The 20,808-nt window shown below is 43.2% G+C and overlaps 1 protein-coding gene and 1 pseudogene across 16 annotated transcripts in view; both read left to right on the forward strand.

Annotated features, from left to right (window-relative positions):
- Limch1 (LIM and calponin homology domains 1) overlaps nucleotides 1-20,808 on the forward strand; it is a 310,330-nt gene that overhangs the window by 138,119 nt on the left and 151,403 nt on the right. For all 15 annotated transcript variants that reach the window (XM_029477930.1, XM_029477931.1, XM_029477934.1 and 12 more), the window contains exon 3: nucleotides 2,016-2,085. In XM_029477930.1, the coding sequence (XP_029333790.1) occupies nucleotides 2,016-2,085 (70 nt within the window). The remainder of the gene's footprint in view (nucleotides 1-2,015; nucleotides 2,086-20,808) is intronic.
- On the forward strand, nucleotides 10,319-11,262 carry LOC110294418 (annotated as a pseudogene). The gene has a single exon (XR_003836759.1). The product of XR_003836759.1 is annotated as a myosin regulatory light chain 12A pseudogene (transcript).

Consider the following 20,808-nt stretch of genomic DNA (forward strand, 5'->3'; position numbering starts at 1 on the left):
CAGGCAACCCTGTGCTCCTGCTACCCTGGCGCTGATCCGGCCGGGTGAGGCCTGTGGCCCTACTCAGGCCGGTTTCTGCTTCCCTAACTAATGCCGCCAGCAGTCCATTTAAAATGAATAAAAACTTACACAGAACACAGAGAAGCATTTGCAGGGAACATGTGAGCTGGACTTTGTGCTAGCCTTTCACATTCTCATCTCTTTAAAGCCACACCAACACTACAAGCACAACTGATGATGTCATTATATCTGGGTGTTACAACCTCAACTGGCTTCATCAAGAGTCGGTATTACAGGTGATAAAACAGAGGATACAGACTTTTGTTGGTAACACCACTAGAAAAGGACCCAGCTGTGTGTGGTGTTCAGGTAATCCTCAGAGCAAATGCTCTACCAGCCCCTCATCAGCTCCCCAGTCTCCTCTGTGTTGATTAAGAAGGACATAGCTTGCATATGTGTTGGTAAGACATGCTCTCCAAGGTAGATTGTCCAACCTCCACGACAGACAGTCCTCTCTATTCATAGGCTCTTCATCCATGGATCCAGCCAACCATGGTCAAAAATATTTAGGGAAAAGTCATATCTACATTGACCAGGTACAGACTCTTTTTTCTTGTCATTAGTCCCTCATTGAACTAAATGTCTGTGACCTGCCCACTCTGGCCATTACATGCTGAATCGGTGAGCGGGATTTGTAATGGAATAGACCAAGATCTGCCAGTCAAGCTTTCTTTTGGTACAACACCTGAGTGTTCTGTTGCACGGCTATCGGCTATCTCCTATATGTCTGTGTATAGTGGTGTCAGACTACTTCAAAGAGTCTCTGTCTGTGACCTGGAAAGGTCTCAGGCGTGGGGCCTTGACTATTTGCTATGATCTTGGATTGTAGGAAGTAGAACAGAAGACAGAAAGTCTTTTCCAGAAAGGGCCACAAAGGGACCATCCACACACTTTGTAGGTCATAGGTTCTGCCTTTGACTGTTGCCGCTCTTGCTACAGGACAGGGAGAGCCACAGAGATTCATAAACCAATGGGCTTGGTTGCAGCTGTGTGCCAGGAGAAGTTTGTTTACAAAACAGGTGTTGAACACTCTTGTTCCATGGGTTTGTTGCCTGGTGATCCTTAAATTATAAAAAACTTCTAGTTTCTCTTACTACAGTAAATCATCTCATTCTTGAAGAAAAAGTGCTCCCATTCTACCACCCCTTACTTCTAACTATTCCTTATTAGCTTCCTCCTTTGCAAATACCACACGCTCCCTCTTCCCTGATGCAGGCTAACTTTCCATTTTATAGTTTGCTTGCCATCTTTATCCTCTTCCCTCTCAACTTGTATTTCCTGCAGACCACAGTTTGGCCACACGTGCATTCCCTTATATTTCCATTTTCACATATGTTTAAGCTTGCTCTGAAAAAATTTTTTTTTGCTTGAGTAATTTTTTTGGTACCCAGGGAATCGTGGCCAACCTCATTTCAGATCTTCAGGATGTGATTGGTTAACCTCTTACAAAATACACTCTTCCATTTTTAAATGAAGCTCAACCACATGTGACAAGTCACTCTCCTCCAAGTGCAAAGAGGGTCTGGAGACAGTATTTGTCTTGGCAAGTCATTTACAGAGATCAGTGTTGGTCTCTGAACCTAGTCCATCCCGGGAGAGCTCTTTGCCTTATCTAGGAGAACTGGAAACACGCCTTACCTGCCCTGGGTTGCAACCCATGTGTCTGATTCTAGACCATTCTCTCCTAGCCTCCAGTCTATGAAGGACCTCTCAGTCTCTTCCCCTTTTCTCCTCTCCAAACTCTAAGACTCCACCTGCAGTCAACAAAGTCAACGTTGGCAGAGTTTGTTACTTACACACATAGAGGCTGGTAGATGTTTTGGATTTACAGCAAGAAGGGCAAGCTCTCCACTCCTTTTACTCTCCAGTGATTCAGCCCCAGCCCTGGATGCAGATGATTTGTGTGATCCATCTTCCTTTACGTCTCACTTGACATTCTGCCTTTTTCATGACAGGTTGCTGAATGCTATAAAGCCAGGACTTGTTAAAAAGATCAATAGATTGCCTACCCCCATTGCAGGATTGGTGAGTATCCATAATTGAGATTTATTTTCCAATGTTCCTTTGCTCTAACCTAAGGGTCACAGCACGGCCATTCATCACAGTTCTTTCTGGCAGTATGTATACTCCTGGAATGAGAACACACCGACTCCACTGAGCTAAGAGGTTCCTTGAACATGAAAAATTCCAGCCATGTCCAAATGGCACCTTAATCATTGTTTGTATTGTTCCCAAGAGTGATAAAGTCCTCCAGTCTTAAAGAGGCAAATTTGCTTTGGGGTAAGAGGCTGATAATTCAGTTGACCCCAGGAAGGAATGTGACTTTAATTACATTTCCCTTCTCAGTGCTTCACCGCCTCCCCCTTCAGTGGAGGAGGGGAGAGACAGAGAGCTTTCAAGAGGAAACAGGTTGCTTCTTTCAGTGGTAGAACTCTGTGTTGGTTTAAATATCCCAACACTGTCTAGTTATAAACCAGCTCTTCTCAGGACTTATGGTGCACCAAAGTTATCCAATGTTATCTGGGGGAAACTCTGCAAGTAAGACCCCAGCCCTTCCATGTCCACTTGTAGGATCTGTAGAACTCATGTGTTCACATCAGATCAGGCAAAATACTTTTTTCATGTTTTGATATATTTTATAATTCTTGGCAATTAATAGTAGCCACTTAATTGATGCTGCCTTTTTTAAAAAGGGGGGGGGGTAGAGAACATAAAAAAAAACAAATCTTTATTCTCAAAGAAGCTACACGTGCGCGCGCGCGCGCGCACACACACACACACACACACACACACACACAGATGTGTGGCCTGGTAATGATTTGCTGACTGCTTCCTTGATTGTGCCTTCTCTGCCTGTGTTTTTGCATGAAAACAATGAGAAAAATGTCAAGAATCTAGGCTGGCTCCTGCACAGGCCTTGCTGATTGTTTTAAAGTTTCTTAGTTGTATCATGAAGACTGGTTAAAATCAGATGTGACAAGAAGCTATTGTGCTTGAAGCCTCTGGGGGTCCTGGTGGGAAGGCATGGTATCAGCAGGTTGGATAAACTGGATTCTTTTATTAGGAATTGCTATTTCTGTGGATGCATTTTCTTTCTTATATCAATTGATAGAGAGTTGGAGATTAGACATTAAATATTCCATCTAATATTGTTAATCAAAAATCATGTAGCCAATTAAGCTTGATAAATAAGGAAGGGGGTATATAGAAGCACTTAGGAAGAGTGGTTTTTAAATAACTCTATGAAACAAATAATATATGGGTATGATTAATGTACCACATATGTTAGTATGTACATACATCTATTATTTTAGAACTTTTTATTAAAGCCATCTCTTCCAGATGTTGAAGCTATGGTTTTTATGACTGTTCTGTTCTCTGTCTGTTTGGCCTTGAGCCTGGGGCAGCCTCTGACCTTGCTGACCTTGAAGCTTTGGGGTTTAGTGTCCCAGGAACAAGTTGAAGCACAAAGTGAAGGAGGCCCCAGGCAAAGCTCACGCGCTGCACACAGTTCTGCATAGAGAGTGTGCACACCCAGTGGCGAAAGGGACAGGGGATTAGATACCTTAATTGCAAATGTGACTCATGAGTCATTTTAGTAAAGTTACAGGTTTGAGTACATGCATTTATTTTGATATTTCCTCTTTCTTGGGGGGGGGGGGTTAATGGTATATATCGAGTGTGCTATATGATACATACTTATGAATATCTGTGTGTGCATGCCCACATGAGGATGCTGGGATAGGACTTTGGGTGTCTCTTTCATTCCTCTTTGTGTTAGTGCTTTGAAGCAGGGTGTCTACTGAACCTGGAGTATGCTGGTGTTTGCAGGCATGTGCAGACCATGCTTGGTTTTTTATGTGAGTGCTACAGATTTGAACTCAGGTGTTCATTCTTGCAGAGCAAACACTGATCCCTTAGCCCATTTTCTACTCTCATTTGGCTATCATTTATCGTAGATCAAATGCCATCCTTGGCATGTCAGTCAATTTGATGGAAGCAAAGGGACTTTAGGGATGGAAGCGCTTGTGACTATGTGTTTGGTTTCTATTTCTCCTCCTCTTCCCAAACCCCTCCCCCCATGTTCTGGATCTTTATAGCTGACATTTCCGTGCTTGTTTTTTATTCTTTCTCACTTACATATTTTTTTTTACTAAATTATTATCTTATAACAATATTTAATATCCTAATGTTAAGTATTAAGCAAATTACCTTGTGGGAGTTTAGCATCTAGAAAATGCTTTCTTAAACACACTCACTGCACCATTGGTTTCCATAGATTTCCTAGTCTGTAAATGTGGCAAATCTTTCCCTCCCTTCAGATTAGCATTTCCAAATGCTCAAGTAAAACTGAAGTCCTGACAGGAAAAGAACTACAGCTTCTTCTTTACCCAATACATTAATATTCATAAAAATAGCTCTCCTAGAACCGGCCCATAGGCTCCCTTCTTCCCATGCTCACATGCTAGACTGACTTTTTGACCTCAGCTCTTCATAGCTTTGACCAAACAAACATTCCTTACCAAGTGCTCTCTTCTTCACCGAACCTGGCTGGACATCTGTCTAGGACTGTTCCACCAAGATATTCATCTGTCTGTTGGACAGCTCCACCGAGTGTCATCTATTCATCTGAGGGATCCCTGTCTGAAAGCACTCTGGTCCCTCAAGTATAACATATCCAAATCAGAGTTCAGTGACCAGTCCCTCCCACTTGGAACTGGGTGGCAGTTGCAGGCACCGTAGTTATGCTGGGAAACAATTTGGGAACTTTGTCCAGTCTATCTGTCTGCTTTTTCACATTTCCTTGGCCACTGTCCTAGAGCAAGCTGTCCCTGTCTCTTGCCTGGATAATTACCATCAACTCCATGTTCCTCAAGCATTGTTCGTTTCCAGACAGGACGCCATTTTTCAAAATTCTTTTGCTGTCCTTCTACTCTTTGACAAAATCCTGTTTTGTTTGTTTGTTTGTATTTATCAAGATTTAACATAAAACAACCTGTGTGAAATCAGGTGGTACAAACCTTTAATCCCAGCACTTATGAGGCAGAGGCAAGTGGATGTCTGTGAGTTCTTATTATTAAATAAATAAAGCCATTCCCACAGAGGATGCACTAAACTCAACCCAACGTTTTGTGCATACCAAGCATTTAAAGCCAAGCACATCTACCATTTAGATCTCCTCCATCCCTCAGAAAGGAATTTTGAAATCAACTCCACAATCTCAAAAACAGAACTACCTGTGTGAGTTGATAGTCTGTCGATATCGTTCTTTATAGAATATGGCTAACATCCCCTGACATAGGAGAAAACAGGTTAAAGCATGAGAAAAACGAACATCTACTTTGCTTAAATATATCCTCAAGAGTAAGATGTTGGAAATGGTTTGAAATGGAAGGCCTGTAAATGGTTTAGTATTCATGATAAGACAGCGTGGCTTTAACTATTATTTAGTTGTGACCAAACATACTGATCATGGCATCAGTTGCCATAGTTTTACATTAGAAATCACCACTCAGAAGAGATGATGAGCAAGTCCAAATGCAGGCACAAAATACACTAAATACACAGACATTATGGTAGCATTGTAACTGTTTGGGTAGATTTGCAAGTTTTCTTATTGACACAAAGATGGAGATTCAAAGAAAATTCAATTTGGTAGAAGATTCCAAATAAGCAATATCTTCTAGGATGTTGCCCTTGGGTTAAGTATATTTTTCAAATAATATGTTCTTCCTCTTCATATTCATTATCTTGGGGACCCCACCCCAGAGATGACCACTCAGACACAGTTTATAGCCAATTGAAAGTCTTTATTCTAGCTGACTCTGACTACATTCAAGTATTTGGGGCCCAAGTGTAGTATCTAGTGTTTAGAGTAAGGGGCTTTTAAAAGCAAAACCCACATCCTGGTGTTTTGCTCAACAGCTGCAGGAGGAGTTTTGTGCAAGCAAGCAGTTTAACAGAAACTACGATAAGCAGATGGCTGGAGAGGGAGATTTATACAAGCAGGCAGTTTAAGAGAAACTAAGTTAGCTGGACATCTTGGCCTTAGTGTCCTAGAATAGAGCTGGGTAATTTTCCATGGAATTAAATTTAATCATGGAGATTAAATTCTAGCCTGAAATGGCCTTGAAGAATACAAGATAGAGGAACCTCGGCACAATCATGACACTACGGAAAATGCAGGGAATGCTTCAAATGTTCCTGAAGACTTTCAGATTGGTGTGCATGTTGCCAGGGAGTTGGCAGACCACCAGCCAACTATTGATCAAGAAGTCTTGGATTTCCTGAGAAGTATGGCTGTAGTGTTTTCTGTGGAGAGAGAGAAAGAGAGAGAGAGAGAGAGAGAGACAGAGACAGAGACAGAGAGAGAGACAGAGAGAAAGACAGAGAGACACGCAGAAAGACACACAGAGAGACAGAGAGGGACACACAGAGACAGAGAGACACACAGAGAGAAACTGAAAGAGACAGAGACAGGAACAGAGACTGTGTGTCTGTGTATTTATATGTGTGTGTCTGTATGTCTGTGTGTCTTTGTGTGTATAAATATATAAAGTGTATGGGTGTTTGCATATTTGTGTGTATTTGTGTGCATGTATGTACTAATGGCTTGGTGTTGAGAAATCAGTCCAGTAAGATGGCCCAGCTGTTTAACCTGAAGATAAATAGCAAAGCGTGTTTTCACATACCAACTCAGAATTACAAACACATGCAGATTCACAGAGGCATGAATAGGTGTATTTTACCTCCTGAGCTGTGGTTTTATAGAATTCAGGGGCGAAGGTGTTAAAACAAAGTAGTTGAAAACCATTTCCTGGCAAGAACTCACACAGACCGTAGATCCAGCTCTGGGTTCCTTCTGTAATGATCCTTGACATCTGAAGCTGCGTGGTGACTGCCTACAGATGCTTGCATTCTTCTGTAGGTGTTAGTGAGACTGTTTGCTGCTGCCAGAGAAAAAGACCTCAGATTTAGGGCTTGGCCTACCAATATTTTTTTTAAGTGTCCCCTCAGTCTGTCAGCTTGACAGTATTGTGCAATCAAGTCATATCCTGAAGTTCAAGTTACTGGTCATTAGAAAGGATGTTGAAGGCCATCTCACCCCCAAAGCCTTGCTCACTGTGGGAATTTACAGCCTAATCTTTGGTCACTGAGATGTATATGTTGACAGCCATTCGCATATGCATACGGGAAGATTAACTTAGAAATAGAGCTACTTGGGTGTTTGTGGGGATGCTGTCCCCGCTCCTGAGCCTTCTTACAACTATCTTAAAGTACTCATTTGGCTTGGTATCTGAGACCACAAGGATGCAACTGATCTGAGTGAAAAAGCTCACAGGTGGAAAGACATTGTAGTTACACAGATAAAGACATAGTATATAATGGAGGGTTTATAAGATTATTTGCTCTAGATTAGACAAGCAGTGAACACTGAGATAGTTGCTGAATCTCAGCCCCTCTTCTGTTGTCTACCCAAGTATTCCCAATTGAAGATACAGCAGATGAGTGGCAAGTTACTTTAATACTTTGAGCAAGTGGAAAGGCAAAGACTAACGTTTAGCCACATTAAACCTACCCAGATATAATTTCTTTTCATAAAGGATCCGGTTTACTCTAGCCAAAGATACTGTTTCAAATATGGTTAAAGCTAAGATTCCTGGAGCAGTTGAACTTGACGTTTCCAGAAACTCTGCAGACTTGTGGAAGCCTTCAGGAGGCGTCTGTGGAGTGGTTGACGTCTTCTTGTTGGGGAGAGGTCAGAGCAGGACAGATGGTGAGAGGGCTGAAGAGATTTCTGGGCTGTGAGAATAAGCACGTTGTTTTAGACAAAAGGTAGGTTTGTGAAGCTGTTGAAAACAGTTATTCAAACTTCATCTTTTTAGGAAGAGGGCAAGAGAGTAAATGTGAACCCCCCAAGTGTAGGGGCGTCCACCCGTCAATGAGAAGATTCCTGTAGAACCTACCTGGAGGTGAGCTCTCATGCACCCAGACCATTCTGAGGGGTGCCTTGTGCTGGAGGTGGATACCCTATCACTTCTATCATAGTTTCTAGAATGTTCACTCTCCTCCAGCAGTTCATCTTGTAGGCGAGTTTGAGCAAGATCTTTGCTTTTGACTCTACTCCAATTGAAGTCATTATTTCAGGCTACCAGGGAGGGAAAGCAGACAGTGAGAAAACCAGGGGTGTGGCTATCAGAACGCTCACACTCATGTTATTAAAGGTCTGTTCTGTGTCAGGGGCAGCACTGGACTGGCTGCTTAAGCTGCATACTCACTCTGAGATGTCATCAGTGTAGGACCCTGGCTGGATCTCAGGAAACCACAATTCACTCAATCTTATGCGCTCTCGCTCTCCAGTCAGTAAGAGGCAGGGTTAAAATTAAAGCTGGGTTAGCCCAGTTTCAGGTACGTGCTTTCCTACCATGTCACATTGACTCCTCCAGGACTCCTCGTGCAGACCTGACTATAAAACTCTGAGCCTTTGCTTGGAAGCCTTGACCTCCAAGGAGACCTCAGTGGTTTTAGAAGAACATCACCACCTTTCTCTTTTCAGATGTGATCACTGGATGAATTCAAGGCAGGGAATTATGGGCTCTAAATGAAATGTTCCTGTCGGCTCTATTAAATCAAGCCCCATGTGGCCACATCTCGGAAATCATAGTCAGTAAAGTATTTGCTGACAACCCATAATAATAAGAAAGCCTTAAAAATCTTTGCTGGGGATGGGGAGGTGGCTAGGGGTTAAGAGCACTTGCTGATTTCTATAGAGAATCTTGTTTACCTTCCAGCATCCACACAGTGGCTTACAACTGCCTGTACCTCCAGCTCCAGGGAATCTGGCCTCTCTTCTGGTCTCCATACATACACACCAGGCTCACACACTGTACATATCCATATAGGCAGGCAAATATTCATACACATAAACTGATTTTTCATATATCAGGAAGTTTTGCTAAAGACTTTATTTTAAAAAAACATAATATTTTCACTCAACAGAAGCAACAGAGCTTTCTAAAATTCAGTCTTTCTTTTCCTTTCTGTTTGCACACATATGTGTATATGCATGCATTTACACACACACACACACAGAGAAAGAGAGAGAGAGACTGTCTCACGCACGCATGTATTTTTTGCACATTAGTTTCCTCTAAGCCTTCCCCTACCAGCAACCAGACTGTACAGACTCATATTCTAGCTCTTGCCTTTTTTTTCTTTCTCACCTTTTTTATGCTATGACTAATGGTTAGGCTTTCTTAGTGCCCATCACATTAGCCAGACACAGCTGTCCTAACCTAGGATTCTGATTTGGTACAAGAAAGATGTAGGGACAAGAAGACTTAGCATCCCCACTCTAGATGGGGAAGGAGAGTTGACTTGGAACTGCATCCTGGTGTCTTGTGCCTGCAGCCCTGCTCTTGATGGTCACGGCACGATGCAATCCGGCCACTCCGACGGCCAGGCTCTTTGTGGGGGAGACAAGCGAGACCCGGTTAGCTGACTGTTCTTTGTGAAGGCAGTATGTTTCACTGAGGGAAATGAATTGATCTTGTGGAGTCGCTCAGCCAGAACGGGATTTCATGACACATCTTCTTTTATCCTCCTCCCTGGCACGGCATGTGAAGCCTTGCTTGTGTTCCCACATGGTACACAGAAGGAATGCTCAATACGCTGCTGGCAAGGTCGGTGCCAAGGCTAAGCTGTAGCTGGGATGGTTGTTAGCATTTTACTGGCTTTATACATAAAAGAGTACAGACGGTAGAGGGAAAAAGCAACAAAAACGTGAGTTTGGTTTTGTGGGTTTTTTTTCTTTCTTTCTTTCTTTGGTCCATTCAGCCTTGTGTTACCTTGAAGGATAGAACATTAATTGGGGAGTGGGGTAATTTATTTGATGTCTCCCAGGTCATTTCTGGCTGTGTGCTGCTCTTGCTCGTAAAAGTGCGGACCATTCTGGGCCCTGTCTTTTCCTCTACTTTTATAAAGCTCTCAGATGCGTATGGAATGGAACACAAGCACGTGATAACAGAGGCTCTTCAGGCTCCTCCTGGCCTATGTTCTAGTCTACATTTTATCTCTCCCATCCAGGTTTCTTCAGGAACCAGATTACGTTTAAGTTATGACCCAAACCAAAAGATATGGCTACATAATGAATGTGGTGTGTCAAATGATGACGGCTTTTTTTCCGCAGTGAGTTAGATAGGTCAAAGGAGCAGTCTAATGACCAGTGACGCAGAGGTAGCTATCAGAATCTGCATGTCAAGTGGCCATGCTCCGGAGGCTGGAAAGTTAGAAAGTCTGGGAGGGTGGCGGAGGCGGAGCTTCTCAGAGATGCTCACTCTCGGTTCTCGCAGCTGAGCAGGGATTTAACCACCACCATGTCTAGCAAAAGGGCAAAGACCAAGACCACCAAGAAGCCCTCAGTGTGCAATGTCAATGTGTTCGCCATGTTTGACCAGTCCCAGATCCAGAAGTTCAAAGAGGCCTTTAACATGATTGACCAGATCCGGGATGGCTTCATTGACAAGGAGGACCTGCACGACATTCTGGCTCCAATGGGAAAAAACCCAACTGACGAATACCTGGATGCCATGATGAACGAGGCCCCGGGCCCCATCAATTTCACCATGTTCCTCACCATGTTTGAGGAGAAGCTGAACGGCACTGACCCCGAGGACGTCATCAGAAACGCCTTCGCTTGCTTTGATGAGGAAGCCACAGGCACCATCCAGGAGGATTACCTGAGGGAGCTGCTGACCACCATGAGCGACCGCTTCACAGACGATGAGGTGGATGAGCTGTACAGAGAGGCCCCCATTGACAAAAGGGGGAATTTCAACTACATTGACTTCACAGGCATCCTGAAGCACGGAGCGAAAGACAAAGATGACTGAAGAGCTGCGGCTTCCAGCTGATTGCTCCCTGTTGCCATTGGGGTATTTCTGAGATTTTTCTCCTGGAGCCCAATGCATGCCCTAGCTTTACTGCTTTTTGCCTTTCTTGTTTTGTATTTATTCTCAGCCATTTTGGGCCACATGTATCTTTATAATACTGGAAATGGGACTTTCTGTCATTATCTGATGAGAAAGTAAGTTAATTTAACTTACAGGCAGTCTTGTCCCTTGTAATAACTGCAGCCCAGAATCAACATTTTTTTTCAGAGAAAGTTATCTACTCATTTTTTCCTGAATGATAATTAAACTTTCTGATTTAAAAAAAAAAAAAAAGAATCTGCACATCACCAGGGATAACAGCTGTACATACACTCAAGGACTGACTTGATTCACATTTTTTTTAACTTTACCATAGTCTGAAAGTAATGCTTGTTCAATAGACTCTATGCTTTGATCTTTTCCTGGGATGGAGCTATGCAGTATGACATTCTATATCTTGACAGTGGCAGGAGCCACAGCTCCCGATTAGCCATACATACATAAGAGCAAGTGTGCAACATTTAGCTGCTGTTCAATAATATGCCTAGATAAGACTGACACACTAGTCTCCTTGTCCAGGTTCTTTTGGCAGAAGACTTGATAAGAGGTTGTGTTCCTGGTACTTATCCGGCACATATGATCTCGATTTGGGTTTTCTTGGTTTGGAAAGTGAATTAATTATCCACTGCTGTGTTACAAATGGCTGGCCCAACTCAGTAGCTGAAAACCACATTGGTTATCACATAATTCCCATGGGTTAGGAACCTGAGCGAGGCTTAGAGCAGTTGCTAGTTCAGAGTCTCTTTCATGAGGGAGGGGATGAAGAGAGGGAAGGAAGGAGAGAGAGGAGGAAGGAAGGAAAGAAGGAGAGAGGGGGAGGGAGAGAGAGGCAGAGAGGTGGAGAGGGGAGAGGAAGGAGTGAGGGAAGGATGAGAGGGAGGACAAATGCTTAAGGTGGAAGCTATTGTCTTTTATACCTTAATCTCTGAAGTGGCACTCTGTCACTTCTGCCATACATGTAATTAAAAGCAAGACACTGAGTCAACCCCACACTCCAGGAAAGTATGTAAGGACTTGAATACCAGGAGCAGTCCTTGGGAGCTGTGGGACTCTACCTGTCACAGAGGCTGACATTATTGTGCATACACTCTCTCTCTACTTGGCTTGGCTCACCCCTTCTTAACTTCACTATGATGTGAAAGTGATGCCCTTTCAGTAGGATCTATTCATTGATGATATTTTCCTGGGCTGCAGATGCACAGTATGGCTTTCTAAATCCTGAATCAGCAGCAGGAGTCACAGCTTTCAGTCAGCCACACATAAGTAAACATCATACTCCCACCCTACTGTGTGCCTTGTCCCCGGGTGTGCTGTTTGGTGAGGTAGATGTGTTCATTGGATTTTCAACTTATGATGTGTTTGTCAGGACTTATTCCCTTTGTAAGCTGAGGAACGTTTCTACTAACCTGTAAATATTCTTATTCTTCTGGAGACATGTACTGAGGTTTGATCTGTGGCTATGTATGCTATGAGTGAATTCTCAAGTATACCAGCTCTTGTGCAAACCTTGCTCCTTAATTTAAAACTATTGGTTAAAAAGAAAAATTATGTCAGCCAATTACTGGAGGGAATGGAGGTAGGTAGATTTTCAGTTACCTGGTTGGAGAGTCACAGGTAGAGGGGAGAGAAAGAGATCACAGGGAAAGAAGAGGAGGACGAAGAAGGCACCATGGAGTAGGTGGATTGTGAGCACCTGGCCACAAGGGCCAGCCAGTTAGAGTAGGATCAGCCCAGGCGTAACATGGCAAGTGATATCTTGGAAATATTGACAGAGAAATAGACAAAATATTATAGAGGGTTGATATCTTCCCAGCACAAATGCTTTAAGGCTTATTGTAAATATAAAGGTTTTGCGTCTTTTATTTGGGAACTAGATGATCTAAGGTGGGGTAGAAAAATCCCCAAATAATATTTACCTCAAGAGACATGACCATAGGGTCATAGCATTTTAAAGATTACAGTTTTCTGGTACAGCCTCTTGTATGGGATCCAACTTAGTTCCTTGTTTTGTTTTTTGGTACTATTTCCTTGGCATGGGGGAGGGGGGAGAGGTGGTTCACATTGCGCCAAGAAGAGATGGTTTGTTCTCTCTTGTCTTCCAAGAACAAATCTGCTTTTGCTATAAGTCATAACCCGTAAGTTTTAGAGGTCGTCCTCCCAGGAGGCAAAGAAACAAGTCTAACAGTGAGGAAGCTACCGAGAAGCTAATGAAGTCTAATATGCAAGGATGACCAAGGAAGGTGACTTGAGATTAAGATCTGCTTTGGAAAGGTGAGGTGTGACCAGCGCTCCCATGAACACAAGTCACATCAGAGTTGTAGAAAGGATCTTCTTGTTGGGAGTGTATAAGGTCAAGCCAGAAGAGCTTAGATGCTATCTGAGAGCAGCCAGTGTTCCCATATGACTTATCTGGAGCTAAGGGTCTCTGAGAGAAGTCATTGTTTTGGAAAGTGAACCAGAAGGAGCACATTGAGACCAGAAATCCCATCTTGGTGGAGTTGGACCTACTGAAAGCAAAGGACTTCTGTGTTGCAGATAACTCTGCAGCTATGTGGGGCTCTCTAGCTTTCCATCACTGTGAATAAATATCAGAGACAAAGAACCTACAGGGAAAAAGATTTTATTGTGGGTCAGTTTCATAGACTTCAGTCCAAGGTTGGATGGCTCTATTACTTGGGGCTTGATGGGGGCAGAGTTACAGAAGTAGGAGTGTGTGGCAGAAGAGACACCTATCTTCATGGCAGCCAAGAAGCAAACAGACAGAGAAAAGACTGGTGAAAACATTTCTGTTAATGGCATGTCTGTAGTAACCTGTCTCCTCCTCTTCTCGGCCTCACCTCTTAATAACCTATTCAGTGATGACTTCATCAATGTATAAGGTAGTATACTCATGATCTAATCACCTCCCAGGTTTCACCTCTTAGTACTACTTCGCTGGGGATCAAGCTTTGAACACATGAACTCTGGGGAGACAGTTCAGATTTAAGTACTTTACAAGTGTAGGAAGCCAGCTATGGGAAGAAACCAAGCATCAGTTGGTTAGGAAACAAGAAATCCCAATGAGAGTTGATGCACACCTAAGCCTAGATGAAGGGCCAAGGGGAACAGACATGGGAAGACAGAATTTGTCTCCAAACACAATAAGCCATCATTTTATGAGACATAGCATTCGTAAGGGTCTAGCTAATAAAAGCCACCTGCCAACTCAACTATGACACAACGGTAAGGCACCAGCAATGGAAAGACGCAACTTTATTTCAGATGTTAAAAATTTGTACATGTTGGACTTGGTAAAACACAATAAATAATGCTAGGAAGATGACATTTATGTTTGGGACCTGAGAAACTTGGAGCATGCTAATGTTCTTAATAGGAATCATGGGAACAGGGGAATGAGAAGTGGCCTCCAAGAACAAATATCAATTCTGTTCTGGACACACCGACTTGGCTGTCTCTAAGAGACGGTCATGTGCAGATGTCTGGCAGGGTAAAGGACATGTTAGATTGAAACCTGGAGGGGGGACATGAGAAAAGTTTGACTCTGTTAGTGAATGAAAAACTCTGACATTAAATCTTCATGCTTAAGTGTGCACAAAAACCAAATTGATTTCCTTTCCTATAACCACAAAATTTGAATCCCTCCCTCTGATTGTAGTTTTTATCTTTGGGTGTGCTTGACAAGTCCTGAAGGGACACAAGAAAAAGGAGAGAGAGAGAGAGAGAGAGAGAGAGAGAGAGAGAGAGAGAGAGGACTTGAAGCTACTGGAGAAGTCATGAAGTGTTGGACTTAGCTTTGAAAGCATGCCAGATGGAGACTTTGAAAGTCCTTCACCTAACAGCTTGTTAGGTAGTACCCACCTGGCTGATGCTCTATGGGCTGCTATCCCATGACTTTTACTGTTAGTGGAAGGCGAGTGTGTTGGTTTGTTCTACTATGATGACACGATGGGTAGCTTGAGCAATAGAAATGCATTTTCCCACAATTCTGAAGGGCTATGAGTGTCCAAGATCCAAGCTGGGATGAGGCCTGGTTTCTTCTGAGTGGCCATCCTTTTGTACTTTTTTACATGCTTGTCTGTGTCAGCATTTCCACTTTTTAGGAGGACACCATCGCAGCTTGGCTTAGGGTCCACGCAGAGGATCTCCTATGATGTAATGACCTCTTTAAAGTCAAATACTGTCACATTTTGAGTTACAAGGAGTTGGTTAGGAGGACGTGATGGAGGATACAATTTAACCCATAACAGTGGGTAAGCCAGCCAAGCACCTAGATTCTTACTCATATGTATTAAGTGACTGGAGTCACTAGCTGACATTTGATAGCCTTTCTGTGCACTATTGATTATTTTCCTAACATGTTTCCATGATCGTTTTTGTGTCCCCACAAAGACAGGAGTTATATATAAAAGTCCTGTAAGTTTTTTGGGTTTTTTTTATCTTCCCTTAGGTTTTTTTCTTCTTCCTGTTTCTGGGGTGGGGGTGGACCCAAATCTTTCTTTGAAGAAAGAGCTCAGTTGTTTTCCCTTATCGTTCCCTGGGCAGAGTTCAGCAGCCTGTGACATTACATCACTTCCTTGCTCTTCCCCTTTGGGAATAAAAGCTTCAAGTATGATCTGTGAGGGAAAACATACAAGAACAGGGACACGTGTTTTGGTCTTTGTCTTACCTGTTTTTCATAGGCATGGCTTGCATAAAGAAATTTCTGTGGAACTAATTCTTATAAATGACTTTCCACTCAAGTTCACGGGGTTTCTACAGTTTAACAAGAACAAAAACACGTCCCTACCCACTTGAAGGCACGAGCAGTAGACCATGCTTGGCTGGGATAGCATTGCCCTTCCAGTGCGTCTTCCTCTGAGACTGTTTTCATAGGAAGTTTGTCTTGGCCGGCGTTTCAAAAGAATTGTTAGACACCTATCTGATCATTAAGTGGCTTCCTGCTAGAAGCTTGGTTCTACATTGATCTAAAAATGGAACATTAATTTCTCATTTTCACCCTCTCAACAGTGTATAATATACAATAACCAAGTAAAGGCCTTGATATCTAACTTGCTCTTCCAGAGTTCAATTTTGCCTACCTTAAAGCAGTAGCTCTCAGCCTTCCTCACGCTGTGACTCTAATCCACTTCCTCCTGCTGTGGTGACCCCTAAACCATAAAATTATTTTTGTTGCTTCCTCATAACTATCATTTTGCTACTGTTATGGAGTGTAATGTAAATATCTGACATGCAGGATATCTGATATGTGACCCCTGTAGAAAGGTTGTTTGACCCCCTAGAGGGTTTCAACCCACAGGTTGAGAACCACTGCCTTAAGGCTTTTGTTTGACTTAAATATAAAGTTTTTAAAACTGTGATGACTAACAGGCACAACAGCACAACCCTGTAGTCCTAGTTACCCAAGGAGAGGAGGCAGGAGGATCACTTGAGGCTAGGAGTTCAAGACCAGCCTGGAAAGCATAGTCAGACAGTCTTCCCCACCCCCCATATAAAGTTAAAAGAAGAAGAAGAAGGAGGAGGAGGAGGAGGAGGAGGAGGAGGANGAAGAAGAAGAAGAAGAAGAAGAAGAAGAAGAAGAAGAAGAAGAAGAAGAAGAAGAAGAAGAAGAAGAAGAAGAAGAAGAAGAAGAAGAAGAAGAGAACAAAAGCAGGGTGAGGGATACAACGTTGTAAAAATAGGACTTAACCTTAATGGTCCTCCTCACATAGCTAAGCATGAGGGAAAAAATGGCAAACTCAAGCAGAAAAACAGTCTACAAGATTCCTGACAGTGTTCTGCACAACTGCCAAGGTCTTTTTTTTTTTTTTAAAAGCAAGTTTCAGAAACAAGGTAAGTCCTGACCTGCTGAATGTGTAATGTGCTATCCTAGATGGTATCAAAGAGTTGAAACCCGGATTCTAATTTCCAGCACTCAGCCAGAATCTCTTTGCCAGTTGCCACGGTGATCCTAGGCACTAAGATGTGAGATTTTAGCTCTACTGAACCTCTTTTTCTTTTTGCAATTCTTCTGTATATTTAAAAAAAACTCTCTCTAAAATATTTTATTTAAAAAGTAGGGTAAATGACAATAAACTTGATAATGATAAAGGAGGGTGCAATGCAAGGAAAGAGTGGAAACACAGGAGTTATTAATAAGTGCACCGTAGGATATATTGGTGTCAATAAATGGCAGGATACCAGAGTCCGCCGGCCTATCAATCTAATAAACTTTTTATAAGTGATAGATTGGTTGTAAACACTGTGTTTTATGGCACCTGAAAATTCCAAACAGTAAATCCACACACAGCATTTCAGTTCACATATTTCAGGACCCTGTTTTTAGAATCTGTACAAAGAAATATTTCATGGTCTTTATGGAGTTTTAATAAAAAACAACAGGTGGAAAATGGATTCTGCAGTAGCGAGAGCGACTATAACCATAAATACTGGTATCTCAGAATTACACCAGCAGAGACTGTAAACACATTAGTCACCCAACAGGGCTGGATTCAATTCTCAGATGTCATCTCAATTCCAGGCACAGAGATTAAATGCCACCATTTAAATTCAAAACACTGAATGGATATGATGATCTTTTATGATCACGGGGATTCACGGAGAGCTTGTGATAGTTTCCTCGTCTACAAAATAAAAGCTGATAAATCTCATCTCAGCGTTGTGGGACCAAGCAAGCTGACACACATTACATGCCTAAGATGATGGCGGATGGTGTGTTTCCAGTAAATCATAGCAGTGCTTCTTATTTCTTAAGCTTGTGTTTATTTTCATGGTTGCAGGATTAGGAGCCCTCTACCTGTTTAACAACACTATCGTTTTATAAATGGGGAAACTGAGGCTCAGAAGGTGATAACTGGCCCGGGACACTGCAGCTGGTTTGTCTCAGACTTGGAACCTGAAGCCTAATGACCAGTCACACTGATTTTAGTCCAGTTCCAGAATGGCTGACAATATTGCAAGCCTACTGTGTGCTACAGGCTGTCACCATGTTCTCTTTTTAAGATAGTATTTGGGTCTCTGGATCCCTGGGGGTGTTGCCTCCTCTTCCTTGGAGGGATCGGAATCCCCACCTCCTTTCCCAATAGGTGTGGCAATCAGCTCTCTCACACTTCATTCCCCTCCACATCAGCATTCCAGCTATTGCAGCCTGCCTGCTCTGCTCCAAGCAGGGCTCCATAGTAGTGAGGATCTTGCTGGGCAAGAGAATGTAGGAACATCTGGACTGCTGTGAGGGGCTCACAGGAGGGGAGCTGCACCCCCACACACACACCTCCCTGTGTGGGTCTGCAGGAGCTCAGTACAGAGTATGAGGACATGCTGGGGTGAGTAAATCTGTTATTGGAAAGTATCTATGATCGATGTCCAGGGGAGGAAGGAGGCAATGTGGGGCAATGTGTGGACCCCAATACTGCACCGTTTGGTGCCATGAGGGATGTGTCTACACATACAGGAGGTACCTCTCACCTGAGACCTCTCTCACTCTTCTGTTGTCTCAGCTGCCTTGCTATGCGTTGTAAAAAAAATCTCCTTTTCTGGCAACAAAAGGAATTGAGGAGAAAACTGGCCAGGGAGGAAAAGGCAGTGGCTCTGGATTCAAGGGCTGCATCCCCGACTGGTCCTTGACCATCAGTCACAATCTGTATTTATAGCAGGCATAGAAAGGACTGGAGGGTAACCCTGAGAGGTTTTCTAATAAAACCCCGTCAAAGCTGTCTGAACGCTGAACACTTCATGGCACTGGCTATCGAGGGAAGGAAATTTCTCTTCATCAAATTTATGGGGCTGGATCGAAAACCAAACTGAAACAGCTTCACGAATCCCTGTGACAAAATGATTCATCTTCGAGTAGTTGGAAAAAATCTATTTTTATCACCTTTATTCTGCCAACTCCTCATTTTTATTCTCTCCCTGAACTACTGTTATTTCCTTCGTGGTGCCAAGTTAAACCAAATATCTCCAGAGGCTATAACCGTCCTCACTGGATCCTTCCAGCCTGGCTGATTCAGCAGAGCAGGAAGAAGGGGCTGTTGGTTCTGCACTGCATGAGTGGGGCTACCTGAAGTTGCTGCCTGGAACCTAGAGAGTCTGCCTATGGGTGTGAGCCGCTCTCAGCAACCTGCTTTCTCTGAAGGTTTGTTGAGTGTTAGGGATGGCCATTATTCTTCCAGTTTACCCAGCTAAAGAAGGGATACGGATATCCATAGCGCTCTTTCAGTCCTCCCTTTTAGTCGGGGAAGGAAGACATGCAAAGACATGCATTAGGACAGAAACAGATCCTGTGACTTCATGCTATACACTTCCCTGTGTTCCTTCGGGTCCCCAGTCATCCATCTCTCTAGCCTCTTGCATATCCCCAGGATGGTTCTTTGAGAGTCCTAGGAAAAGCTAAAGGGAAGTTTCCTTGGGAAGAACATTAAAGAGAACCTGCTTTCCAGGTTGCCTTGAGTAGCATATTCATCAGCTTCTCCTTTTGATGATAAGATGCATAGTAACTACAGAAACAGCGGGAACAGAGCCATGTAGGTCCAATGCCAGCCTGAGCACTTTCAGCACCTGGTACATAGATATTCAGTAGATATTTGCTGAACAAATGGAACGCAATTCCTCATAACCCCCAGCCTTTCATAAAATCTATCTTTCAGAAGGTGACAGTGTGTTTTGTTAGTGGCTGACATTCTTCTATACAGCTGTCGGGCCAAATCTGAAACCCTGAATTTTCAGAATACATATCTTAGCCGCATATCCTGGCAGATTCCTTAGATATTTGAGGCCCATGTTTACTTGCCCATAAAATGGGCTCAATAACTGTCTTCTTGACTTTCATAAAGAAGCAGGAGAAGGAAGAATAAGAGAGAGAGTAGGAAGAGGAGGTAGAAGAGGAGGAGGTAGAGGAGAAGAAGGAGGAGGAAGATTGTTTATTGAGAATATTTTGGAATCCTTTGAGAGTTTAGCTCTGAATGTAAAGCACAAATGTTCTGTTAATAAACTTTCTCCAGGAGAAAGGACAGTTTGAGAATGAGCAAGTAAAGGGGATTGTGTGTGTGTGTGTATATGTGTGAGTGTGTATGCACACATGTATGTGAATTCCTCCTAATCTTCCTACATTGTATGTGTACTCCTTGATCTTCCCCGAATACTGACTGCACTCTTGCTGCACCTAGGTACTAAACCAAATGTCAGGTGGTCAGTGTTGGAAGCAGCCACCTCCGGTTTCACCCCGATGTCTGCTGCTGTCTAAACCCTGCAGGGTGTAGCAGACAGTAAGGTGCCAACAACTAATCAGGCCGGGAAACTATCTCGAACTATCTCCATGACCCTTTCCCCGAGGCTTTAGAAAGAAATATCCAGTAGACTGAGAAGGACCCTGTTTCTGTGGGTTCCTAGGCAGCTGGAAGGGTGGGGTCTGTGTATGGAATGGCATACTGAACTGTCCTGGAAAACAATGTAAAGGAGAGAACAGGATGACCCCTAGGTTATTGGTTCCAAGGATCCCAAGGCACAGCTTTGGGCAGGTAGGTTGATGAAGGCCAGCTTTCATGGCTTCTGCTACTACCTTGGCAACTGAGCTTGTATTTGGTTCCTTCCAGAACCCAGACCCTCACATCTCTTGGGTATGCTAGATGTACTAATTTCTATCTGGCTTCTCCAGTTTGTAGAGCTCTACTTGAATACAGTGTGTCCTTTTTGACATTGAATGCCTTCTCCAATAACCTGTACTTGCCCCTGACCCCATTCCCTCTTCTCTGTGAAGGTTTTATTC

This window comes from Mus caroli, chromosome 5 (assembly GCF_900094665.2).
Source record: "Mus caroli chromosome 5, CAROLI_EIJ_v1.1, whole genome shotgun sequence".
NCBI classification, from domain to species: Eukaryota; Metazoa; Chordata; class Mammalia; order Rodentia; family Muridae; genus Mus; species Mus caroli.